The sequence below is a fragment of the Ascaphus truei genome, chromosome 18 (assembly GCF_040206685.1).
Source record: "Ascaphus truei isolate aAscTru1 chromosome 18, aAscTru1.hap1, whole genome shotgun sequence".
In the NCBI taxonomy this organism is placed as follows: Eukaryota; Metazoa; Chordata; class Amphibia; order Anura; family Ascaphidae; genus Ascaphus; species Ascaphus truei.
Window position 1 is genome coordinate 36,458,636 of NC_134500.1, and position 21,478 is coordinate 36,480,113.

General features: G+C 53.3%; 1 protein-coding gene across 2 annotated transcripts in view; it reads left to right on the plus strand.

Moving 5' to 3' along the window:
• Window positions 1-21,478, plus strand: part of VPS13C (vacuolar protein sorting 13 homolog C) — a 91,055-nt gene that overhangs the window by 10,425 nt on the left and 59,152 nt on the right. For both annotated transcript variants that reach the window (XM_075576102.1, XM_075576103.1), the window contains exons 10-21: window positions 348-451; window positions 1,747-1,914; window positions 2,498-2,802; window positions 4,115-4,262; window positions 4,467-4,620; window positions 5,426-5,544; window positions 8,386-8,558; window positions 14,094-14,341; window positions 17,324-17,553; window positions 19,252-19,344; window positions 20,571-20,936; window positions 21,288-21,377. In XM_075576102.1, coding sequence (XP_075432217.1) covers window positions 348-451; window positions 1,747-1,914; window positions 2,498-2,802; window positions 4,115-4,262; window positions 4,467-4,620; window positions 5,426-5,544; window positions 8,386-8,558; window positions 14,094-14,341; window positions 17,324-17,553; window positions 19,252-19,344; window positions 20,571-20,936; window positions 21,288-21,377 — 2,198 coding nt within the window. The remainder of the gene's footprint in view (window positions 1-347; window positions 452-1,746; window positions 1,915-2,497; window positions 2,803-4,114; window positions 4,263-4,466; window positions 4,621-5,425; window positions 5,545-8,385; window positions 8,559-14,093; window positions 14,342-17,323; window positions 17,554-19,251; window positions 19,345-20,570; window positions 20,937-21,287; window positions 21,378-21,478) is intronic.

Below are 21,478 nucleotides of genomic sequence, written 5' to 3' on the forward strand. Positions count from 1 at the left end.
TAACGCATTCTGGCGTCGGATAACGCATTCAGGCGTCGGATAACGCATTCCGGCGTCGGATAACGCATTCAGGCGTCGGATAACGCATTTCGGCGTCGGAAAACGGCCCTTGGGGTTGCATTGTAAAGCGTTGGATTTGCCATTCGTTGTAAAGTGAAACGTTGGATAACGAGGACTACCTGTACATATCCACATGGCATCCAGGCGCCAAGTCATGTTTTCTGAGTGATGCGCCTCCCTGAGACGCCATTCACGTGAGCGGCCTGCGAGGAATTGTCCGTTGCGAGGTGGTGTCTCGTTTTGGTAAATGTTTTTTTGCCCGGTGTCACGTATTTCTACGCGCGCAGGTATGGACGCCTCTGCGGCCGTGCAGGCCAGGCAGACGGACGTGTTCGCACGCCTCCGAGACATCATTGTCACAGACGTGGACCCCAAAACCATTCACCAGAAGGTAAAGTGTCACCGGTCCTGTCAGTGTTTGCTTTAAGCTGTGCGCTCCACTTGTGCGTTTCCTTTATATACAAATCCAACTTTGCTTTCATGTTTAATCTCTCGCCGTTCCATAAACAGTAAGATATTTTATTTTTAAGGATTTTTAAAAATGGCCGTCACGATGTCTGTTTTGCAAATACTGCTGTGTATGCTACTTTGCAGCAACAGTTTATTAGCAGCGCAGACACCTCAGTCTAGGTGGGGGCACACATTTCAATACGATTAGTATTATCAATATTACATTTCTATGCCAAGGAGCAGCTCAGCGAGTAAAGACAAGGCCTCTGTAACAATAGCACTGAGTTTGCAGCAGGGGAACCTGGCTCTATTTCCGGCACCAGCTCCTTGTGACCTTGGGCAAGTCATGTTATCATCCTGCGCCTCAGTCACCAAAATAGAGTGTAAGCTCTCAGGGGCAGGGACTGTCTGTAAGGTTCCTAGGTTCTGCGTACTGCGCGCAGTGCTGTAACTGGGAGAAAAGTGCTATATGAAATAGTTATTATTATTAAGGTGCTATGCTTGATGAGTAACCATGAATACGCTGCATATTATGATTGGGAAGACTAAATCTAATAATAAACAGTAAACAATAAATAGTGCTGTTTTGTGTTTGATCCAGCGCTGCAATGTATGCAGCGGTAAAGGTAGAATTGTCGAGATACAAGTCTGATCTGCAGAGCTTACAATCGAACGCCTGGTTTCTGAGACACTGGGAGAAAGAGGGCCATACAGCAAGGCCCATCTTTTCGGCGATCCGCTGATACGGCGGTACCGAGAAGGGGGTCGCCATGCCTGTGCATGCGCAGAACAGGGATATCCGAGGGCGCGCATGCGCAGAACAGGTGGTTGCTGAGGGTGCGCACGTGCAGAAGGGGGAATGACCGGTTTGCGCATGCGCACACGCTGAAAATCGCCGGTTCCGCTTTCCGGCGATTTTTGCTGTGCGGCGGGCCCTTAGAACAGAACCCACCGCATGCCCGGGGCCCTCCTGTATCTGCTATATGGTGCTATGCCAACAAGGCACCTTCTTCTCAAATGTCAGCCTTGCAAAGGTCACAAAGAGCTGGTGGTGGTATTCGAACCTGCTTCAACTGAGGCGATAAATCTCTATCCCGCACCTTCTGCGGTAGGTTGGGGTTATAAAGACAATACCCATCCCCGTGATTAGTTACCTCCCTTGTGGTGTGTGTTTAAGGGACCTGATGCTCTATATCATGTTACTACAATAACATCCTCCTTCTGGGTTCCCTCCAGGCCGTTTTCATTGTGGGAGAGGAGGTTTTCAGCTTCCACATGTCTCTGTACCCAGACGCCACAGAGGCAGCCGCCTACACGGACATGTCCAAGGTGGACGGCAAGATGTCGCTTAAAGTGGGCTGCATTCACATTGTGTATCTACACAAATTTCTCCTGTCTCTTCTGGTGCGTATCTCCTTCACTTCGACACAGTATCTGCCCTACGACCAAGGTGGCCAACGCTGGGATCATACGAACCAACGTGGGAAAGTTGGGGGAAAAATGAGAACGATGTCCTTGTAGGGTTCCTTTTGAAAGATAAATATGGACCATCCTCAATGTGTAGCCCCCATTATATCCACACAGAGAGTCGGACATATTTTCTAAGTGATGCTACCATTCATGTAGAAGGGCCGAAAGATGTCTTAGAGGATGTCATGAGGGCGGCGTTCAGTGGCCGTCACGAGGGCAGGAGTCAGTGGGCGTCCTTGAGGCCAGGAGCCAGTGGGCATCATGAGGGTGGTCACACTGGTGGCACCTCTGACCTCCCCTTTCTGTTCTCGGGAAACTTTGAATATGATGGAAATAGGACATGTCTCCTTTTGGACCTGACGTCGGGGGCGGCGTTTTGACCATGTGATCACTACACAAGAAGTGCCAGAAGGCCTGTGACACTTTGGTGCAACAGACTTTCCGGCACTGTAACGGTTAATATTCTGGGGTGAGAGAGAGGTTTTCATTTCCATCGGTTTTAATATCTCCCTCTCAGAACTTCCTGAATAATTTCCAAGCGGCCAAGGAGGCCTTAAGCACTGCGACGGCCCAGGCGGCAGAGAAGGCTGCGTCCAGCATGAAAGACTTTGCTCAGAAGAGCTTCCGCCTTTCCATGGACATTGACCTGAAGGCCCCCGTCATCATCATCCCGCAGTCCTCCATATCCACCAACGCCATCATAGCAGATCTGGGTTTGATTCGGGTCCAGAACAGGTTCTCCTTGGTTCCCGGAGTGAGCTGTCCCCTTCCACCAGTCATCGACAAGATGGACATCCAACTGACACAGCTACAGTTATCAAGGTATGGCCAGATCACTGATGTCCTGCTTCCAAACACTTCTAATCATCCTGTCTGTGCAACAATGCGAGACCCTGAGCAACGTCAAGTATTTGGTTACTTTACACTCTACATTGTAGACAGCAGGCTTAGCAATAGTGTCCAAAGTCATGCAGTAGCTGCAAACGGGCAGTGGATGGAAAGGAAGTAAACATAATTATGCCCCTTTACAAAGCATTAGTAAGACCTCACCTTAAATATGGAGTACAATTTTGGGCACCATTCCTAAGAAAAGACATTATGGAACTAGAGAGAGTGCAGAGAAGAGCCACCAAATTAATAAAGGGGATGGACATTCTAACTTATGAGGAGAGGCTAGCTAAATTAGATTTATTTACATTAGAAAAGAGGCGTCTAAGAGGGGATATGATAACTATATACAAATATATTCAGGGACAATACAAGGAGCTTTCAGAAGAACTATTCATCCCACGGGCAGTACAAAGGACTCTGGGCCATCCCTTAAGGTTGGAGGAAAGTCGATTTCACCAGCAACAAAGAAAAGGGTTCTTTACAGTAAGGGCAGTTACAGTGTGGGATTCATTACCCATGGATACTGTGATGACAGATACAATAGATTTGTTCAAAAAAAGGTTGGACATCGTTTTAGAAAGGAAAGGTATACAGGGATATACCAAATAAGTAAACATGGGAAGGATGTTGATCCAGGGATTAATTTGATTCGATAGTGTGTTTATGTATATAGGATACGAGGGCTTGAGTTCAGTCACAACACAACACGTGTAAGGGCTTACACACAATCACAATAACATGTGTAAGAGCTTACACACAATAACATACTGTAACATGTATAAGGCCTTACACACAGTCACAACACAACATGTGTAAGGGTTTCTACAGATGTCGGAATTGGGAAAACCAATTAGATAAACAATGTTTGGTAGCTAGTAAAATAAGTCAGCCAAAGACCATGCTTGTTTTCAAAGCAGGGGATATTAAACGTAAACCAATGTGTGTGTTTGTCTGTGTGTGTGTGTGTGTGTGTGTGTGTGTGTGTGTGTGTGTGTGTGTGTGTGTGTGTGTGTGTGTGTGTGTGTGTGTGTATATCATTTATTTATTTTTTAAATTTTTATTTATATATTTTGCTTCAGTTTTGACTACTCCTTTCTATAATGGGATGTATCAATTCTGGGAGATGAGGTTTTTTTAAATTAATTTTTTTAGACCCATCTTCACCCCCTTCTCACAGCCCTCCAAGTCAGAACCGCAGTGGTGCTCCCTCTGACCGTGACACAGAGTTCCTGTTTCTTTCCAGGTCCATTCTACAGAGCGGTTCTGCCCAGCCAGAGCTGAATATTCTGCAGCCCGTCAACCTGCTGGTTTCCGTGCAGAGAAACCTCTCGGCGGCCTGGTATTCGCAGATCCCAGCCATGGAAATCGTGGGAGACTTGAAGCCCATGCAGGTAGGATTCCACCGCAGGTGGGAGAGCCAACGCCTCCGCAGTACAAACGCAATATAAATACACATGTACGAGGAGTATCTCAATCGATTTTAACATGATGCCGCCTTTCCCGTCACTGGGCGTGCCTCTGTTAAAGGACGTCGTTGATTAACCCTTGTGTACGTCTTTCTGTGATGAAGTGAAGCTTTGCGTTGATGTTTGTAGATTGCGTTGAGCCAGGATGACCTTACCGTCCTGATGAGTGTCCTCTTGGAGAATCTGGCCGAGTCGCCGTCACTGCCAAGCGCCGGCCTAACCTCCGATGCTGTTGAGAGGGTTAAAAAGGAGACGCTTCGGAACGAGTCTGCCCACTTGAAAGGTAGCAGATGATCTCATGTGAAAGGGCCGTGTGGGGATAATGATCTGTACCACCTTCTCCCTTCTTTCCTAGTTCGGTCTACAGCTAAAACCTGCCCTTACTCTTTCTCACCTTTACTGCAACCTTCTTGTAACTGTCTCCAGCAATCACCTGAAAGTGCTTCATTTAGACTCTTCACCCACTGCCCCCCCCCCCTCTTTAAATGAGCAGATGGTCCCCCCAAAAAACATTTTACGTAGGTTAGGAAGCCGAGGGTCCCCGGAGTTGAGCCGTGTTGATTTCAGCACCCGCTGCTCTGCGAGATACTTGTCTCCGTAGGAGGTGTCGGTAACCATTTTAAATGTCCCGGTCACGCTGGCCAATGCGAAGCCGCAAGGGATGATGTTGCAGCTTCCTGCTTTAAGTCCGCCATTTCGATAGCCCCTTCTCAGCCCAGCCGGAGATGCTACATGTGCCGCCTACGGACGTCAGCATCTCGGCAAGCAGGGGGTCCTCGGAGCTGAAATTAACGCGGTTCAACTCCGGAGACCCCCTGCATCCGTCCTATAACTGCTTCAGCACAGGTGGCTCAGTCAGTGGCTCAGTTGAAGCACCTGATTCAGCACAGGTCGCTCAATCAGTGGCTCAGTCTCCAACTGATTCACTGAGTGGCCTGTGCTGAAGCTGGGATATACTGGAAATCCGACATGGTTGGGGGGTGGGGGGTCTGGGGGACTGGAGTTGAGAGCCCTGATTTGGTGATGGATGATGCCGAAGTGTCCTGTGTTTGTAGTGGGATAGTCATGGACATGATGGGTTTTTGCAGACAGAGAAGCTGCCGCCTCGGGGGGCAGCACAGGAGCGGAGGAGCCCGCCGTAACCCTGAAGTTCGATTTCCACTTTGAATCCCTCTCTATTGTACTGTACAGGAACGACAGCAGTAAGGTGCGTGTACATAGCACAGCCGACACTATGTACAAGAAGTGAGCGTCTGCTTCTAAAGTGTGCGCCGCGTCTGCATGAATGTCTGCCTGATTCTGTGTATGTGGACATAGAGGATAGGGGTCTGTATATATAGAGATAGATAAGTGTGTGTTTGTGTGTGTGTGTGTGTGTGTGTGTGTGTGTGTGTGTGTGTGTGTGTGTGTGTGTGTGTGTATATATATATATAGATAGATAGATACGTGTGTGTGTGTGTGTGTGTGTGTGTGTATATATATATATATATATATATATGTGTGTGTATATGTGTATATATATATATATATGTGTGTATATATATATGTGTAGGTATGTGTGTGTATGTATAGATAGGTGTGTGTTTATATAGAGATCGATAGATAAGTGTGTGTATGTATATTTACATATATATATATATATATATATATATGTACACACACACACGTGTATGGATATACTGTAGATATAAAGGGAGGGAGTGTTTTCTGGCTCTCCCCCCCCTCCCCATCCTCAAGCTCACTGGTTTCTCCCCCTCGCGCTTGCTAGGCTCTCTTCCACCCCCTCGCTGGTTTCTCCCCCTCCCCTCTCGCTTGCTAGGCTCTCTTCCCCACCCCTCGCTGGTTTCTCCCCCTCCCCTCGCTAGGCTCTCTTCCCCCCCCTCGCTGGTTTCTCCCCCTCCCCTCGCGCTTGCTAGGCTCTCTTCCCCCCCCTCGCTGGTTTCTCCCCCTCCCCTCGCGCTTGCTAGGCTCTCTTCCCCCCCTCGCTGGTTCTCCCCCTCCCCTCGCGCTTGCTAGGCTCTCTTCCCCCCCTCGCTGGTTCTCCCCCTCGCGCTTGCTAGGCTCTCTTCCCCCCCCTCGCTGGTTCTCCCCCTCCCCTCGCGCTTGCTAGGCTCTCTTCCCCCCCTCGCTGGTTCTCCCCCTCCCCTCGCGCTTGCTAGGCTCTCTTCCCCCCCCCTCGCTGGTTCTCCCCCTCCCCTCGCGCTTGCTAGGCTCTCTTCCCCCCCTCGCTGGTTCTCCCCTCACGCTTGCTAGGCTCTCTTCCCCCCCCTCGCTGGTTTCTCCCCCTCCCATCGCGCTTGCTAGGCTCTCTTCCCCCCCCTCGCTGGTTCTCCCCCTTCCCTCGCGCTTGCTAGGCTCTCTTCCCCCCCCTCGCTGGTTCTCCCCCTCCCCTCGCGCTTGCTAGGCTCTCTCCCCCCCCTCGCTGGTTCTCCCCCACCCCCCGCGCTTACTAGGCTCTCTTCCCCCCCTCGCTGGTTTCTCCCCCTCCCCTCGCGCTTGCTGGGCTCTCTTTCCCCCCCCCCTCGCTGGTTCTCCCCCTCCCCTCGCGCTTGCTAGGCTCTCTTCCCCCCCCCCTCACTGGTTTCTCCCCCTCCCCTCGCGCTTGCTAGGCTCTCTTCCCCCCCTCGCTGGTTCTCCCCCTCGCGCTTGCTAGGCTCTCTTCTCCCCCCTCGCTGGTTCTCCCCCTCCCCTCGCGCTTGCTAGGCTCTCTTTCCCCCCTCGCTGGTTGTCCCCCTCCCCTCGCGCTTGCTAGGCTCTCTTCCCCCCCTCGCTGGTTCTCCCCCTCCCCTCACGCTTGCTAGGCTCTCTTCCCCCCCCTCGCTGGTTTCTCCCCCTCCCCTCGCGCTTGCTAGGCTCTCTTCCCCCCCCTCGCTGGTTTCTCCCCCTCCCCTCGCGCTTGCTAGGCTCTCTTCCCCCCCTCGCTGGTTCTCCCCCTCCCCTCGCGCTTGCTAGGCTCTTTTCCCCCCCTCGCTGGTTCTCCCCCTCGCGCTTGCTAGGCTCTCTTCCCCCCCCTCGCTGGTTCTCCCCCTCCCCTCGCGCTTGCTAGGCTCTCTTCCCCCCCTCGCTGGTTCTCCCCCTCCCCTCGCACTTGCTAGGCTCTCTTCCCCCCCCCTCGCTGGTTCTCCCCCTCCCCTCGCGCTTGCTAGGCTCTCTTCCCCCCCTCGCTGGTTCTCCCCTCACGCTTGCTAGGCTCTCTTCCCCCCCCTCGCTGGTTTCTCCCCCTCCCATCGCGCTTGCTAGGCTCTCTTCCCCCCCCTCGCTGGTTCTCCCCCTTCCCTCGCGCTTTCTAGGCTCTCTTCCCCCCCCTCGCTGGTTCTCCCCCTCCCCTCGCGCTTGCTAGGCTCTCTCCCCCCCCTCGCTGGTTCTCCCCCACCCCCCGCGCTTACTAGGCTCTCTTCCCCCCCTCGCTGGTTTCTCCCCCTCCCCTCGCGCTTGCTGGGCTCTCTTTCCCCCCCCCCTCGCTGGTTCTCCCCCTCCCCTCGCGCTTGCTAGGCTCTCTTCCCCCCCCCTCGCTGGTTTCTCCCCCTCCCCTCGCGCTTGCTAGGCTCTCTTCCCCCCCTCGCTGGTTCTCCCCCTCGCGCTTGCTAGGCTCTCTTCTCCCCCCTCGCTGGTTCTCCCCCTCCCCTCGCGCTTGCTAGGCTCTCTTTCCCCCCTCGCTGGTTCTCCCCCTCCCCTCGCGCTTGCTAGGCTCTCTTCCCCCCCTCGCTGGTTCTCCCCCTCCCCTCACGCTTGCTAGGCTCTCTTCCCCCCCCTCGCTGGTTCTCCCCCTCCCCCGTGCTTGCTAAGCTCTCTTCCCCCCCCTCACTGGTTTCTCCCCCTCCCCCCGCGCTTGCTAGGCTCTCTTCCCCCCCCTCACTGGTTTCTTCCCCTCCCCTTGCGCTTGCTAGGCTCTCTTCCCCCCCTCGCTGGTTCTCCCCCTTCTCTCGCGCTTGCTAGGCTCTCTTCCCCCCCCTCACTGGTTCTCCCCCTCCCCCCGCGCTTGCTGGGCTCTCTCCCCCCCCCCTCGCTGGTTCTCCCCCTCGCTCACCGTTTCCTCGCCGTGTCACAGGTTGCAGACTCTTCGTGGCTGCGCAGTAACCGCCTGCGGCTGGGGGAGATGAGGCTGCGTCTTCTCACCTCCTCGGGCCGAATGTTCGCAAACAGCTCCATGGACGTCTCCACCCATCTCCAGACCTGCACCCTGGATGACCTCCGGGAAGGGGTCACCAAGGCCACATCCAGGTAGGGGAACTACGGAACCAATAAACTGCGTCTCTGCATCTCTGCCCCTGTGTCTCTGCATCTCTGCCCCTCTGCATCTCTGCCCCTCTGCATCTCTGCCCCTGCATCTCTGCATCTCTGCCCTTCTGCCCCTCTGCCCCTCTGCATCTCTGCCCCTGCATCTCTGCATCTCTGCCCCTCTGCATCTCTGCCCCTCTGCATCTCTGCCCCTGCATCTCTGCATCTCTGCCCCTGCATCTCTGCATCTCTGCCCCTCTGCATCTCTGTCCCTCTGCATCTCTGCATCTCTGCATCTCTGCATCTCTGCCCCTGCATCTCTGCCCCTCTGCATCTCTGTCCCCCTGCATCTCTGCATCTCTGCCCCTCTGCATCTCTGTCCCTCTGCATCTCTGCCCCTCTGCATCTCTGTCCCCCTGCATCTCTGCCCCTGCATCTCTGCCCCTCTGCATCTCTGTCCCCCTGCATCTCTGCCCCTGCATCTCTGCCCCTCTGCATCTCTGTCCCCCTGCATCTCTGCCCCTCTGCATCTCTGTCCCTCTGCATCTCTGCATCTCTGCATCTCTGCCCCTCTGCATCTCTGTCCCCCTGCATCTCTGCCCCTGCATCTCTGCCCCTCTGCATCTCTGTCCCTCTGCATCTCTGCATCTCTGCATCTCTGTCCCCCTGCATCTCTGCCCCTGCATCTCTGCCCCTGCATCTCTGTCCCTCTGCATCTCTGCATCTCTGCCCCTCTGCATCTCTGCCCCTCTGCATCTCTGTCCCCCTGCATCTCTGCCCCTCTGCATCTCTGTCCCTCTGCATCTCTGCATCTCTGCCCCTCTGCATCTCTGTCCCCCTGCATCTCTGCCCCTGCATCTCTGCCCCTGCATCTCTGCCCCTCTGCATCTCTGTCCCCCTGCATCTCTGCCCCTGCATCTCTGCCCCTCTGCATCTCTGTCCCCCTGCATCTCTGCATCTCTGCATCTCTGCCCCTGCATCTCTGCCCCTGCATCTCTGCCCCTCTGCATCTCTGTCCCCCTGCATCTCTGCCCCTCTGCATCTTTGCCCCTCTGCATCGCTGCCCCAGCGTCTCTGCATCTCTGTCCCTCTGCATCTCTGTCCCTCTGCATCTCTGCATCTCTGTCCCTCTGCATCTCTGCCCCTCTGCATCTCTGTCCCCCTGCATCTCTGCCCCTGCATCTCTGTCCCCCTGCATCTCTGTCCCCCTGCATCTCTGCCCCTGCATCTCTGCCCCTGCATCTCTGCCCCTCTGCATCTCTGTCCCTCTGCATCTCTGCCCCTGCGTCTCTGCATCTCTGCCCCTGCGTCTCTGCATCTCTGCCCCTGCGTCTCTGCATCTCTACCCCTGCGTCTCTGCATTTCTGTCCCTGCGTCTCTGCCCCCCTGCATCTCTGCCCCTCTGCATCTCTGTCCCTCTGCATCTCTGTCCCCCTGCGTCTCTGTCCCCCTGCGTCTCTGTCCCCCTGCGTCTCTGTCCCCCTGCGTCTCTGTCCCCCTGCGTCTCTGTCCCCCTGCGTCTCTGTCCCCCTGCGTCTCTGTCCCCCTGCATCTCTGCCCCTCTGCGTCTCTGTCCCCCTGCGTCTCTGTCCCTCTGCCCCTCTGCATCTCTGTCCCTCTGCATCTCTGCCCCTCTGCATCTCTGTCCCCCTGCATCTCTGCCCCTCTGCATCTCTGTCCCCCTGCATCTCTGCATCTCTGCATCTCTGCCCCTGCATCTCTGCCCCTCTGCATCTCTGTCCCCCTGCATCTCTGCATCTCTGCCCCTCTGCATCTCTGTCCCTCTGCATCTCTGTCCCTCTGCATCTCTGCCCCTCTGCATCTCTGTCCCCCTGCATCTCTGCCCCTCTGCATCTCTGTCCCCCTGCATCTCTGCATCTCTGCCCCTGCATCTCTGCCCCTGCATCTCTGCCCCTGCATCTCTGCCCCTCTGCATCTCTGTCCCCCTGCATCTCTGCCCCTCTGCATCTTTGCCCCTCTGCATCTCTGCCCCAGCGTCTCTGCATCTCTGTCCCTCTGCATCTCTGTCCCTCTGCATCTCTGCATCTCTGTCCCTCTGCATCTCTGTCCCTCTGCATCTCTGCCCCTCTGCATCTCTGTCCCCCTGCATCTCTGCCCCTGCATCTCTGCCCCTCTGCATCTCTGTCCCCCTGCATCTCTGCCCCTGCATCTCTGCCCCTGCATCTCTGCCCCTCTGCATCTCTGTCCCTCTGCATCTCTGCCCCTGCGTCTCTGCATCTCTGCCCCTGCGTCTCTGCATCTCTGCCCCTGCGTCTCTGCATCTCTACCCCTGCGTCTCTGCATTTCTGTCCCTGCGTCTCTGCCCCCCTGCATCTCTGCCCCTCTGCATCTCTGCCCCTCTGCATCTCTGCCCCTCTGCGTCTCTGTCCCCCTGCGTCTCTGTCCCCCTGCGTCTCTGTCCCCCTGCGTCTCTGTCCCCCTGCGTCTCTGTCCCCCTGCGTCTCTGTCCCCCTGCATCTCTGCCCCTCTGCGTCTCTGTCCCCCTGCGTCTCTGTCCCTCTGCATCTCTGTCCCCCTGCGTCTCTGTCCCCCTGCGTCTCTGTCCCCCTGCGTCTCTGTCCCCCTGCGTCTCTGTCCCCCTGCGTCTCTGTCCCCCTGCATCTCTGCCCCTCTGCGTCTCTGTCCCCCTGCGTCTCTGTCCCTCTGCCCCTCTGCATCTCTGTCCCTCTGCATCTCTGCCCCTCTGCATCTCTGTCCCCCTGCATCTCTGCCCCTCTGCATCTCTGTCCCCCTGCATCTCTGCATCTCTGCATCTCTGCCCCTGCATCTCTGCCCCTCTGCATCTCTGTCCCCCTGCATCTCTGCATCTCTGCCCCTCTGCATCTCTGTCCCTCTGCATCTCTGCCCCTCTGCATCTCTGTCCCCCTGCATCTCTGCCCCTCTGCATCTCTGTCCCCCTGCATCTCTGCATCTCTGCCCCTGCATCTCTGCCCCTGCATCTCTGCCCCTCTGCATCTCTGTCCCTCTGCATCTCTGCCCCTGCGTCTCTGCATCTCTGCCCCTGCGTCTCTGCATCTCTGCCCCTGCGTCTCTGCATCTCTACCCCTGCGTCTCTGCATTTCTGTCCCTGCGTCTCTGCCCCCCTGCATCTCTGCCCCTCTGCATCTCTGCCCCTCTGCATCTCTGCCCCTCTGCATCTCTGTCCCCCTGCGTCTCTGTCCCCCTGCGTCTCTGTCCCCCTGCGTCTCTGTCCCCCTGCGTCTCTGTCCCCCTGCGTCTCTGTCCCCCTGCATCTCTGCCCCTCTGCGTCTCTGTCCCCCTGCGTCTCTGTCCCTCTGCATCTCTGTCCCCCTGCATCTCTGCCCCCCTGCATCTCTGTCCCCCTGCGTCTCTGTCCCCCTGCGTCTCTGTCCCCCTGCGTCTCTGTCCCCATGCGTCTCTGTCCCCCTGCGTCTCTGTCCCCCTGCGTCTCTGTCCCCCTGCGTCTCTGCCCCTCTGCATCTCTGCCCCTCTGCATCTCTGCCCCTCTGCATCTCTGTCCCCCTGCATCTCTGTCCCCCTGCATCTCTGTCCCCCTGCATCTCTGCCCCTCTGCATCTCTGTCCCCCTGCGTCTCTGTCCCTCTGCATCTCTGTCCCCCTGCATCTCTGTCCCCCTGCGTCTCTGTCCCCTGCGCATACACACACGCGCATACACACACGCGCATACACACACGCACATACACACACGCGCATACACACACGCGCATACACACACGCGCATACAACGTAAAAAGCAGCTCCATATTGCAAATAGATTAGCAATTAGGACAGATAGTAACAGGCACTCCAGGACGTGTTAAAAAGTGACAAATATTCATTACAAAAGGTCACTGTTTGGACTCTCCGAGGAGCCTGGAAAAGGAGAGCCCAAACGTCACTTTTTGTAGTAAATATTTGTCACCGGCATCTCTCCCACGCTCCCTGTCACATGCTTACACGTGACTGTAACTGCTGCCGATGTCCCTGTGCGGGACGTCACCTTTTATACACCATTATAATGAAGTGGCCGCGTCTTTCATACCGGAAAGCACACGTTCTGTTTCCTGGTCAACCAACCCGCGTGACACCGGTGTGACATTACAGTAATTAGTGACACGGATACATCCCGTGCTAATCTCTGTTGTCAGACAGGCACACGGTGTCGGATTTAATTAGGTCTTCTCGAGAACAGAATGACCGTCGCGCTGTGAAACCTAATAACCCTTTTCCGCGAACGCTTCACTACCCGGCAAGCCACGTGACTCCATCATAACGCGGCTCAGCCTGGTACCTGCAGCGCTATCTCTGAGCGGGGTAGTCAGGGGGCTGTGTATTTTACAAACGGGCCAATGGTTTCATATAGAAGGTTTGCAGGCACTCAGCATCCCTGTCCCAAAGAGCTTACATTCTTTGTAATGCCTGAGGCACAGGGACATAAAGGCCCTTACACAAGGTCGCAGGGACATAAAGGCACTTGCACAAGGTCGCAGGGACATAAAGGCACTTACACAAGGTCGCAGGGACATAAAGGCACTTACACAAGGTCGCAGGGACATAAAGGCACTTGCACAAGGTCGCAGGGACATAAAGGCACTTGCACAAGGTCGCAGGGACATAAAGGCACTTACACAAGGTCGCAGGGACATAAAGGCACTTACACAAGGTCGCAGGGACATAAAGGCACTTGCACAAGGTCGCAGGGACATAAAGGCACTTGCACAAGGTCGCAGGGACATAAAGGCACTTACACAAGGTCGCAGGGACATAAAGGCACTTGCACAAGGTCGCAGGGACATAAAGGCACTTACACAAGGTCGCAGGGACATAAAGGCACTTACACAAGGTCGCAGGGACATAAAGGCACTTGCACAAGGTCGCAGGGACATAAAGGGACTTGCACAAGGTCGCAGGGACATAAAGGCACTTACACAAGGTCGCAGGGACATAAAGGCACTTGCACAAGGTCACAGGGACATAAAGGGACTTGCACAAGGTCAGTGATATAGTCACTTACACAAGGTCACACTTTGTCCCCAACAGAGGATATTAATGTTATTTTGTCACCTCAGCTTTTGATATAGTAGTGATATTCCATATTGCTTTATTTTGCAGGCTGCTCCCTTTCATGGTGAAGGAGGGGGCTGCGTTTGCCCTCTCCCGTCCAGGCGCTGCAGTTACTGATCTCCGTTATAATGAGTTCTCTTTATGGATGAGTGCTATAAACCTCCTGTGAGAGAGGAGTGTGTGCTCTAGGGAGGTACATCATGCCATGTATGCTGCACTGTGCCTAGAACGCAACAGGCCTAATGAGTCCCTGCGCCAAAGAGCTAACAATCTAAATGTTTTTTTGTAAACGTTTTGAAGTCAGACGACCTTTTGCCATTTATTGGGGAGCAGTGGGGACCTGGGATGTTGGGGTGCGCCCTTGTGATGTCTCAGGGATCCCTTTGGGACGGGCACCTGTGGCGTGGTGGCCCGTCTCTGGCATGAAATCAACATGGCGCCCTGGGTTCATTCCAAGCCACAGCTTATTAGATGTGTCGTTCTTGTTTATCAGAATGATTGACCACAAAGACGGCTCCAGTGAGCACGCCATGATCAACATCAACTACAAGCAGAGCACCAGCGAGCGATTGGTGGAGGCCATCCTGGACAAGCTGTACGTCTGCGCCAGCGTGGAGTTCCTGATGACCGTGGCAGATTTCTTCGTCCAGGCCATGCCGCAGAGTCCGGCTACGTCCGAGGAGAAACCCACGCAGAGCCAGCCGCGGCAAACCACCCCGACAAAGACCAAGGCAGAGAGAGGTGCGGAAAGGGTCGTTCTCCGCTGCGGAGTCACTTATGGGGAAACAAAAAGGAAGGGTGGTGTGTGTGTGTGTGTGTGTGTGTGTGTGTCTGTGTGTGTGTGTGTGTGTGTGTGTCTGTGTCTGTGTGTCTTTGTGTGTCTTTGTGTGTCTTTGTGTGTCTTTGTGTGTGTGTGTCTTTGTGTGTGTGTGTCTTTGTGTGTGTGTGTCTTTGTGTGTGTGTCTTTGTGTCTCTGTCTGTCTGTGTGTGTGTCTGTGTGTGTCTTTGTGTGTGTGTTTCTGTGAGTGGGCGGTGTGGGTGTGTGTTTTGTAGCAAGAAAGCGTGTGGGGGGAAAAGTATGTGTGTGTTTTAACTTTTCAGTAAATAAAAGGTGTGTCTGTTTCTGTGCTTTTGATAGACAGGTAGATTTATTATCGTTATTTCTGTGTGTATACACGTGTGTGCATGAATGTATTTGTGTGTAAAAATATAGAGATTTTATGGATGTTTTGGGGTATGTAGTTAAATAGATATTAGTGTATATTAAGAGAGATTTATGTGTGTGTCAATGGACACACAGACACATAAAATCATTGATTATAGTGGCGCTCTGCTGAGTCTGGAATACTGCCGGATGCAGTGACTGTAGAAAGATTAGGAGTAAGGACAGGTAGTAACAGGCACTCCAGGACATGTTAAAAAAGTGACAAAAGGTCACATTTTGGGCTCTCCAAGGAGCCTGGAAAAGGAGAGCCCAAACGTTCACTTTTTGTAGTAAATATTTGTCACCGGCATCTCTCCCACGCTCGGTGTCACATGCTTACACGTGACTGTAACTGCTGCCGATGTCCCTGTGCGGGACGTCACCTTTTATACACCATTATAATGAAGTGGCCGCGTCTTTCATACCGGAAAGCACGCGTTCTGTTTCCTGGTCAACCAACCCACGTGACACCGGTGTGACATTACAGTAATTAGTGACACGGATACATCCCGTGCTAATCTCTGTTGTCAGAAAGGCACACGGTGTCGGATTTAATTAGGTCTTCTCGAGAACAGAATGACCATCGGGTTGTGAAACCTAATAACCCTTTTCCGTGAACGCTTCACTGCCCGGCAAGCAACGTGACTCCATCATAACGCGGCTCAGCCTGGTACCTGCAGCGCTATCTCTGAGCCGGGTAGTCAGGGGGCTGTGTATTTTACAAACGGGCCAATGGTTTAATATGGAAGGTTTGCAGGCACTCGGCATCCCTGTCCCAAAGAGCTTGCAGTCGGATTTGTGATGCCCTAAAACCTCCTGTAAGATAGGAGAGTGCGATCTAAGGACGTACTTCTATGCACTGTACACAGGACGCCTAAAGAGTCCCTTCCCCAAAGAGCTAACACTCTAATTGTTTGTAGTGCATGAGGCGCTGTAAAGGGGACTTGGCACTGGGTTTAGCACCTCGTCTCTCCTCCCTGCGATTTGAAGGAGTAAATATTGTCCTGTCGCAGAGGAAATGAGTAATTCAGAAAACAAACACTGGCCATCAACCGCTCCGCACGGCAAACAGAGCAGGGGATGGGACACGTCTCTTCCCAGCGTGGGGGGCGTATACGCCCGCCGTACTGAACACCATGTGCTGCTATAAATTACAGCAAAATATCCGGGTGAGGGAGAAGGATCTTGCATTGTGTGCACTCATCCGTAACCCTCTCACTGCCAGCAGGACCCGGGGGAAAGTGGTGTCATGTACAAGCCACGTAGCAGTGTATGCTGGAAGTGCTGTATCTTCATCATTCGATTTGTTTAATGGCCCTTTAATTGTAGCCCTTAAAACCCCAACACCGACGCGTGTGAAGTTGCTCAGCTCGACAGCGCCTCCTAACGAAGGGGGAAATGCAGTTTGCGTTGCGTAATAAATGCAGCGATTGCTGGGCTTTAAGACTGTCAGACCTAGGCTGCCAATCGATCTGTTCTCCCGTGATCGATCGGCGGAGATTCGGGCTCACGTTATGGCCGCCTACTTCAAGAAGGTGCTGCGCCTATGGAAATGGCTGGTATAGCAACCCAAGGAAGCTTAATACATTAAAACTCATTAAAAATCCCATAAAGATTATGGGGGGGGGGGGAGAGAAATGCAGCAAGTTTTATCCAATACTACACCACTGATTTATTTAAACACACACACACTATACGGGAGGATTGTGAATGTATTTCACCTGCTGTTCTTGAACCATCAATCCTCTTTGCAATGAGGGGGGAGAGACTGGCTTTATTTAAGAAAGGAAAGGCACAGAGACACAATCGGAAGAAGTGAAAGCATTAGGCTAGGGCAGGGTTGTTACCGGGTTGTTACAGGGTTGTTACCGGGTTGTGACGGGGTTGTTACCGGGTTGTTACAGGATTAGGATTGGGTTGGGACGTTCTGTGTTTTGACGCGTGAGCTGTAATCTCTGAATGTGTCGCTGGCTACATTTATTTACCACTATCTGGGTTAATCTGACTTGTTTATCAGCATCGTTACATTTAACCCCTTCCTTGGCAATGCGTTTCGGGATCCGTTGCCAGCGGTGGCGTTTAAAAATACTCTCTTGTAAACCACCATGTATGTAATCTAAAGCGATTGCGTGTCGGTAACCAAGAACCCGTGTCCGTCTCTGTGCTTAGAACCCGTGTCCGTCTCTGTGCTTAGAACCCGTGTCCGTCTCTGTGCTTAGAACGCGTGTCCGTCTCTGTGCTTAGAACCCGTGTCCGTCTCTGTGCTTAGAACCCGTGTCCGTCTCTGTGCTTAGAACCCATGTCCGTCTCTGTGCTTAGAACCCGTGTCCGTCTCTGTGCTTAGAACCCGTGTCCTTCTCTATGCTTAGAACCCGTGTCCGTCTCTGTGCTTAGAACCCGTGTCCGTCTCTGTGCTTAGAACCCGTGTCTGTCTTTATGCTTAGAACCCGTGTCCGTCTCTGTGCTTAGAACCCGTGTCCGTCTCTGTGCTTAGAACCCGTGTCCATCTCTATGCTTAGAACCCGTGGCCCAGCAGGGCTTCAAAGTGAAAGCCGTGATCATGAACCCCGAAATCGTCTTCGTGGCCAGCCTCTCGAAAGCCGACGCCCCGGCCCTGGCCGTCTCGTTCCAGTGCAACTACACCCTTGCCAAGACCGGTGGCACGCAGGCCATGAAGGCCGACCTGAAGGAGTTAAAGGTTCTCGCCTGCCCGTTCCTGAGAGAGTTACGGGGGAGTAACGTCACTACGGTACGGAGAGCTGTGTTGGATGTGTTCTGTTACTGGATGAGTACCCTGCTCCTGTGTATTGCAGATATCTCATTTTAGGGGCAATCCTTCCAGATTCCTGAAAAACCAGCATTGTGAGACCAACTGAAGGCAGAAATACGGGTTTCATTTATTCTAATCGTTTATCACAGGATTGAAGCGGGCGGGGGTGTCTCCGGTGCAGAACCGCGTTGATTTCAGCCCTGAGTTACAGGCCCCGGTATGGGGGCCGGTATCGCCTATGCGTTTAAATGTCCCAGTCACGTGACGCGGGAGATTTAAACAATGTAGGGAGATACCGGCACCCCATAACGGGGCCTGTAACTTGGGAAGCAGGGGATTCTCGGGGCTGAACCGCGTTCATGTCCGCTTGGGGGAACCACCTGCTTCCCGTGGTACCTACCTCTGTGCAGTTTACGCTGGCCAGTAGGGAGCCACAGCCTATGACGTCACGGCTTCCTATTTGCCTGCGGGACATTTAAATGCCGCCATTATGTTAGGCACACAGTTCCCTGGCTGCAGGGATACCGGCGCCCCCTTCAGAGGGAAGTATCTCTGTAAGCAGGGGGTCCCCGAGGCAGGGGACTCCTCCATCAAACCTGTAATAACAAAAAGGAAACCAGTATTAACGGTCATTAAAAAAATAAATAATAGTTTGGCCTGTGAGTGGGGGTGGGGGGGGAGGGAGAAAGTGTCACAATCATGTGTGTTCTCCGCCTCAAACCCACCCTGTCCCTCTTGGAGCCAACAAAGATAATTATTTATCTGTCTTAAGTAAAGGTCATTTAGTCCTATTCTTTGGCCAAAGCATTTTAAACTTGTAACCACATCCTGGTACGGCCCAGCTGCAGGTCCTAACGCTGCCTGCAAACACTCGTTACTCGTTACTCGTTACTCGTTACTCGTTACTCGTGTGTCACAAGACCTGATGCGCCTGGGAATGAGCAGTCTATGAAAACACTTCTCTCTGCATCAGAGAGGGGATGAGTGTTTGCAGGCAGTGCTGGGGCCTGCAAAACGGACATATACATTGGCGTGGTTACGGGCACAACATGGTCAGTGTGAGGTTGGTTTATACTTGCATTGCAATATTTGCAAAACCTACCCAGCCTAGAAACACTGCAAAGCAAGTATAAACCAACCTCACACTGATGATACCCATCAAGGTTGAAACATGTCTGTGAGTGGTTTGACTGGCTTTGCTAGTTCCATTATGTGCTTAAAAGCTGTGTGAACAGCGTTGCATTTGCTTATATGGGCTCTATGTGAATGGATATTCCAGGCAAAAGGTGACACATGGTGTGCTCATTTGCATGTCATTTCCCAGAATCCCTTGCAGTGGGAGCACTGTATGCTGGGGATAATGGTGAAAGGCAGGGTGCAGACCTGTCTAAGACATGTGAATGTGCTCACAAGTGATATTCTTTATTGGCTACATGCTAACGGTGGAGGTTTTCTGTCGCCTTTTTCACCCACCATAACTTAAAATGCATGTGAGTGTTTTTATTTTTTTTTAATAAATCAATCACCCACCAGATTGAGTTTCTTAAATATGTTGCAGCCATTGGTGTATTTTGCACCTTTGACCCATTCACTGCCCGTTTGTTTTTGCGTTTGCACGTAACCATGCCTATGCCTTTAAAGATCTGTTACCCCGTGTAACGCCCCCTCTCTGAATAGGTATTACAGCCCTGCTCGCTGCTGCTGGAGAGCAAGTCCGACTGTGCGGGCGGGCAGAGTGGCAGCCTCACCCTGGAAGAAGTCGTTATAAAGGTGAGTGCCAACGGCATCCGAAGTACCGACCGGATAAATAGCGTTCGGCGCGCGGGAAAAAGACACTTGTGAGGTATTGAGAGCGCCTGTAGCGCTTCACAGAGAGGGCAGTGGATCTGTGGAAGCGCGAACCAATGGAGGGGGTAGAAGCGGATACAGTAAGGCAGGGGCTTCCCAACTCCAGCCCTCAAACCCCCCCCCTCCCCCCAATAGTCTTTCCTCGTGAGTTGTATGCTGTATATCAGGGCGGCCAACTCCAGTCCCAAGGGCCACCAACAGGGTCAGGTTTTAAGGATATCCCTGCTTCAGCACGGGTGGCTCAATCAGTGGCTCACATGTGCTGTGGCTGATTGAGCCACCTGTGCTGACGCAGGGATATCTTTAAAAGCCTGACCTGTTGGTGGCCCTTGGGGACTGGTGTTGGCCGCCCTGCCGTAAGGCAATGTAATACTGCTTGGGATAGAAGGAAGGCCGCCCTAAAATATGAAATAAACCCAAGGATCGGGTCTGAGGTTTTCCAGTAGAACCGGAAATGGGCCAAGTGGTTCTGTTCTGTTGTGACGTTGTGTTTCCGAGGTGAAGGTGGAGATTCTTCTTGCGAGAAGTCCCACGATGGACGGTAACTGCGCTATTTAACGGGAGACCCCACGGTTTCCAAGATACTCACCGGGGAAGAAGAGATTTGCTGCCACATTTCAGTCCAATAGGAAGCCGCAGCGTCATCGGTTGTGTCTTCCTATTGGATGGGCCGTTTAAATCCTCTTTAAAAACCAGGTGCTGGTATTTTCCCTGGAGAGGAAGTCGGAGACCGCAGGCTACACCCGGGATTAAAAAAAAGGTTAGGGGGAGGTGGTTAGGGGGCATTGTGGCTTTAAATCCTATTTTGTTTGTTCATAATTACAATGACAACTCACAAGCTGCTGTAAGTAATATTATATACACCGGGTACGCTTGGCAACAAATTCTAGACCAGGTTCTCGGCATAATTTATTATCGCCAGAAAACATGTCACCACCAGATTTACTTCCCCACAAAAACGCCTCCCGTCCCCCCTAAAAAACAATGCATGATGATAACTGCATAGGGTGTTCCCATTAGTAAGTCAGGGAATGTAGATGGAGCCACCAGGAGATGTGTGTAGAAATAAGGGATCTGGGGAAGGCGGCTGTGATGGACGTCCGGATTTAGTTTACCTGAACCTTCGCACGTTTTTTGGTTCCTTGTAGATCTCCCCAATCATTCTGAACACGGTGCTGACCATCATGGCAGCCTTGAAGCCCAAGCCCAAGGAGGACGAGGGGAAGGAGGCTCTGAGCGAACACTGGAACATATGGGATGTGAGGTCCACGGACAGCTGCAACAACTGGTTCTTGGGGGTGGACTCGGCCAACGAGGCCTCGGAGTGCTTCCAGAGCAAGGAGCTCACGGAGAAGTCTGAGAGCTTCGATATAGAAGTGAAGACGGTGCAGGTGACACTGGAGTGTGGGCTGGGACATCGGACTGTGCCCATGCTCTTGGTGGAGTCCACGTTTGCAGGAACAATGAAGAACTGGACGTCGCTCATGACCGTGGCAGCCGACACCACACTAGAGGTACGTAAAGGGGACTACAGGAGTGTCACAACAAAGCTACTGATTGAAACCCACCTTGTGGGACCCTTACCTAAAAGGGATTTGACACAACACAGTCGATATTGCGTTGGCTTAGTTTTAGAAATAACATGGTTCAGTGGGAAGAAGAATAGAGACTTGCGATCGTAACTCACCGATGCCTTCAATATACCGATCTTCAGTTCCATGATGTCACCTAATCCCATTCAGATATCGAGGTGGCAGGTTTTATGAATGACTACTGTGGGGGGGAGGGGGGGTTGGCGGTGGCACCCGTGTGAGGGGGGGCTATGAATATTCGTTCTGATACAGCAGGTGCATCTTTTTTCCCAGGTTCACTATTACAACGAGAACTTCGCCGTGTGGGAGCCTCTCATTGAGCGAGTGGAGAGTGGCAAACGTCGTTGGAATCTGAAGCTTGAGGTACGAAGATGTGTCCCTCGCGCGTTTTACTGCTGTGATCCCGCGCGCTTTACTGCTGTGTCCGGAGAGAGCAATGCCGGTGGATGTTGCCGGCCAGCAGT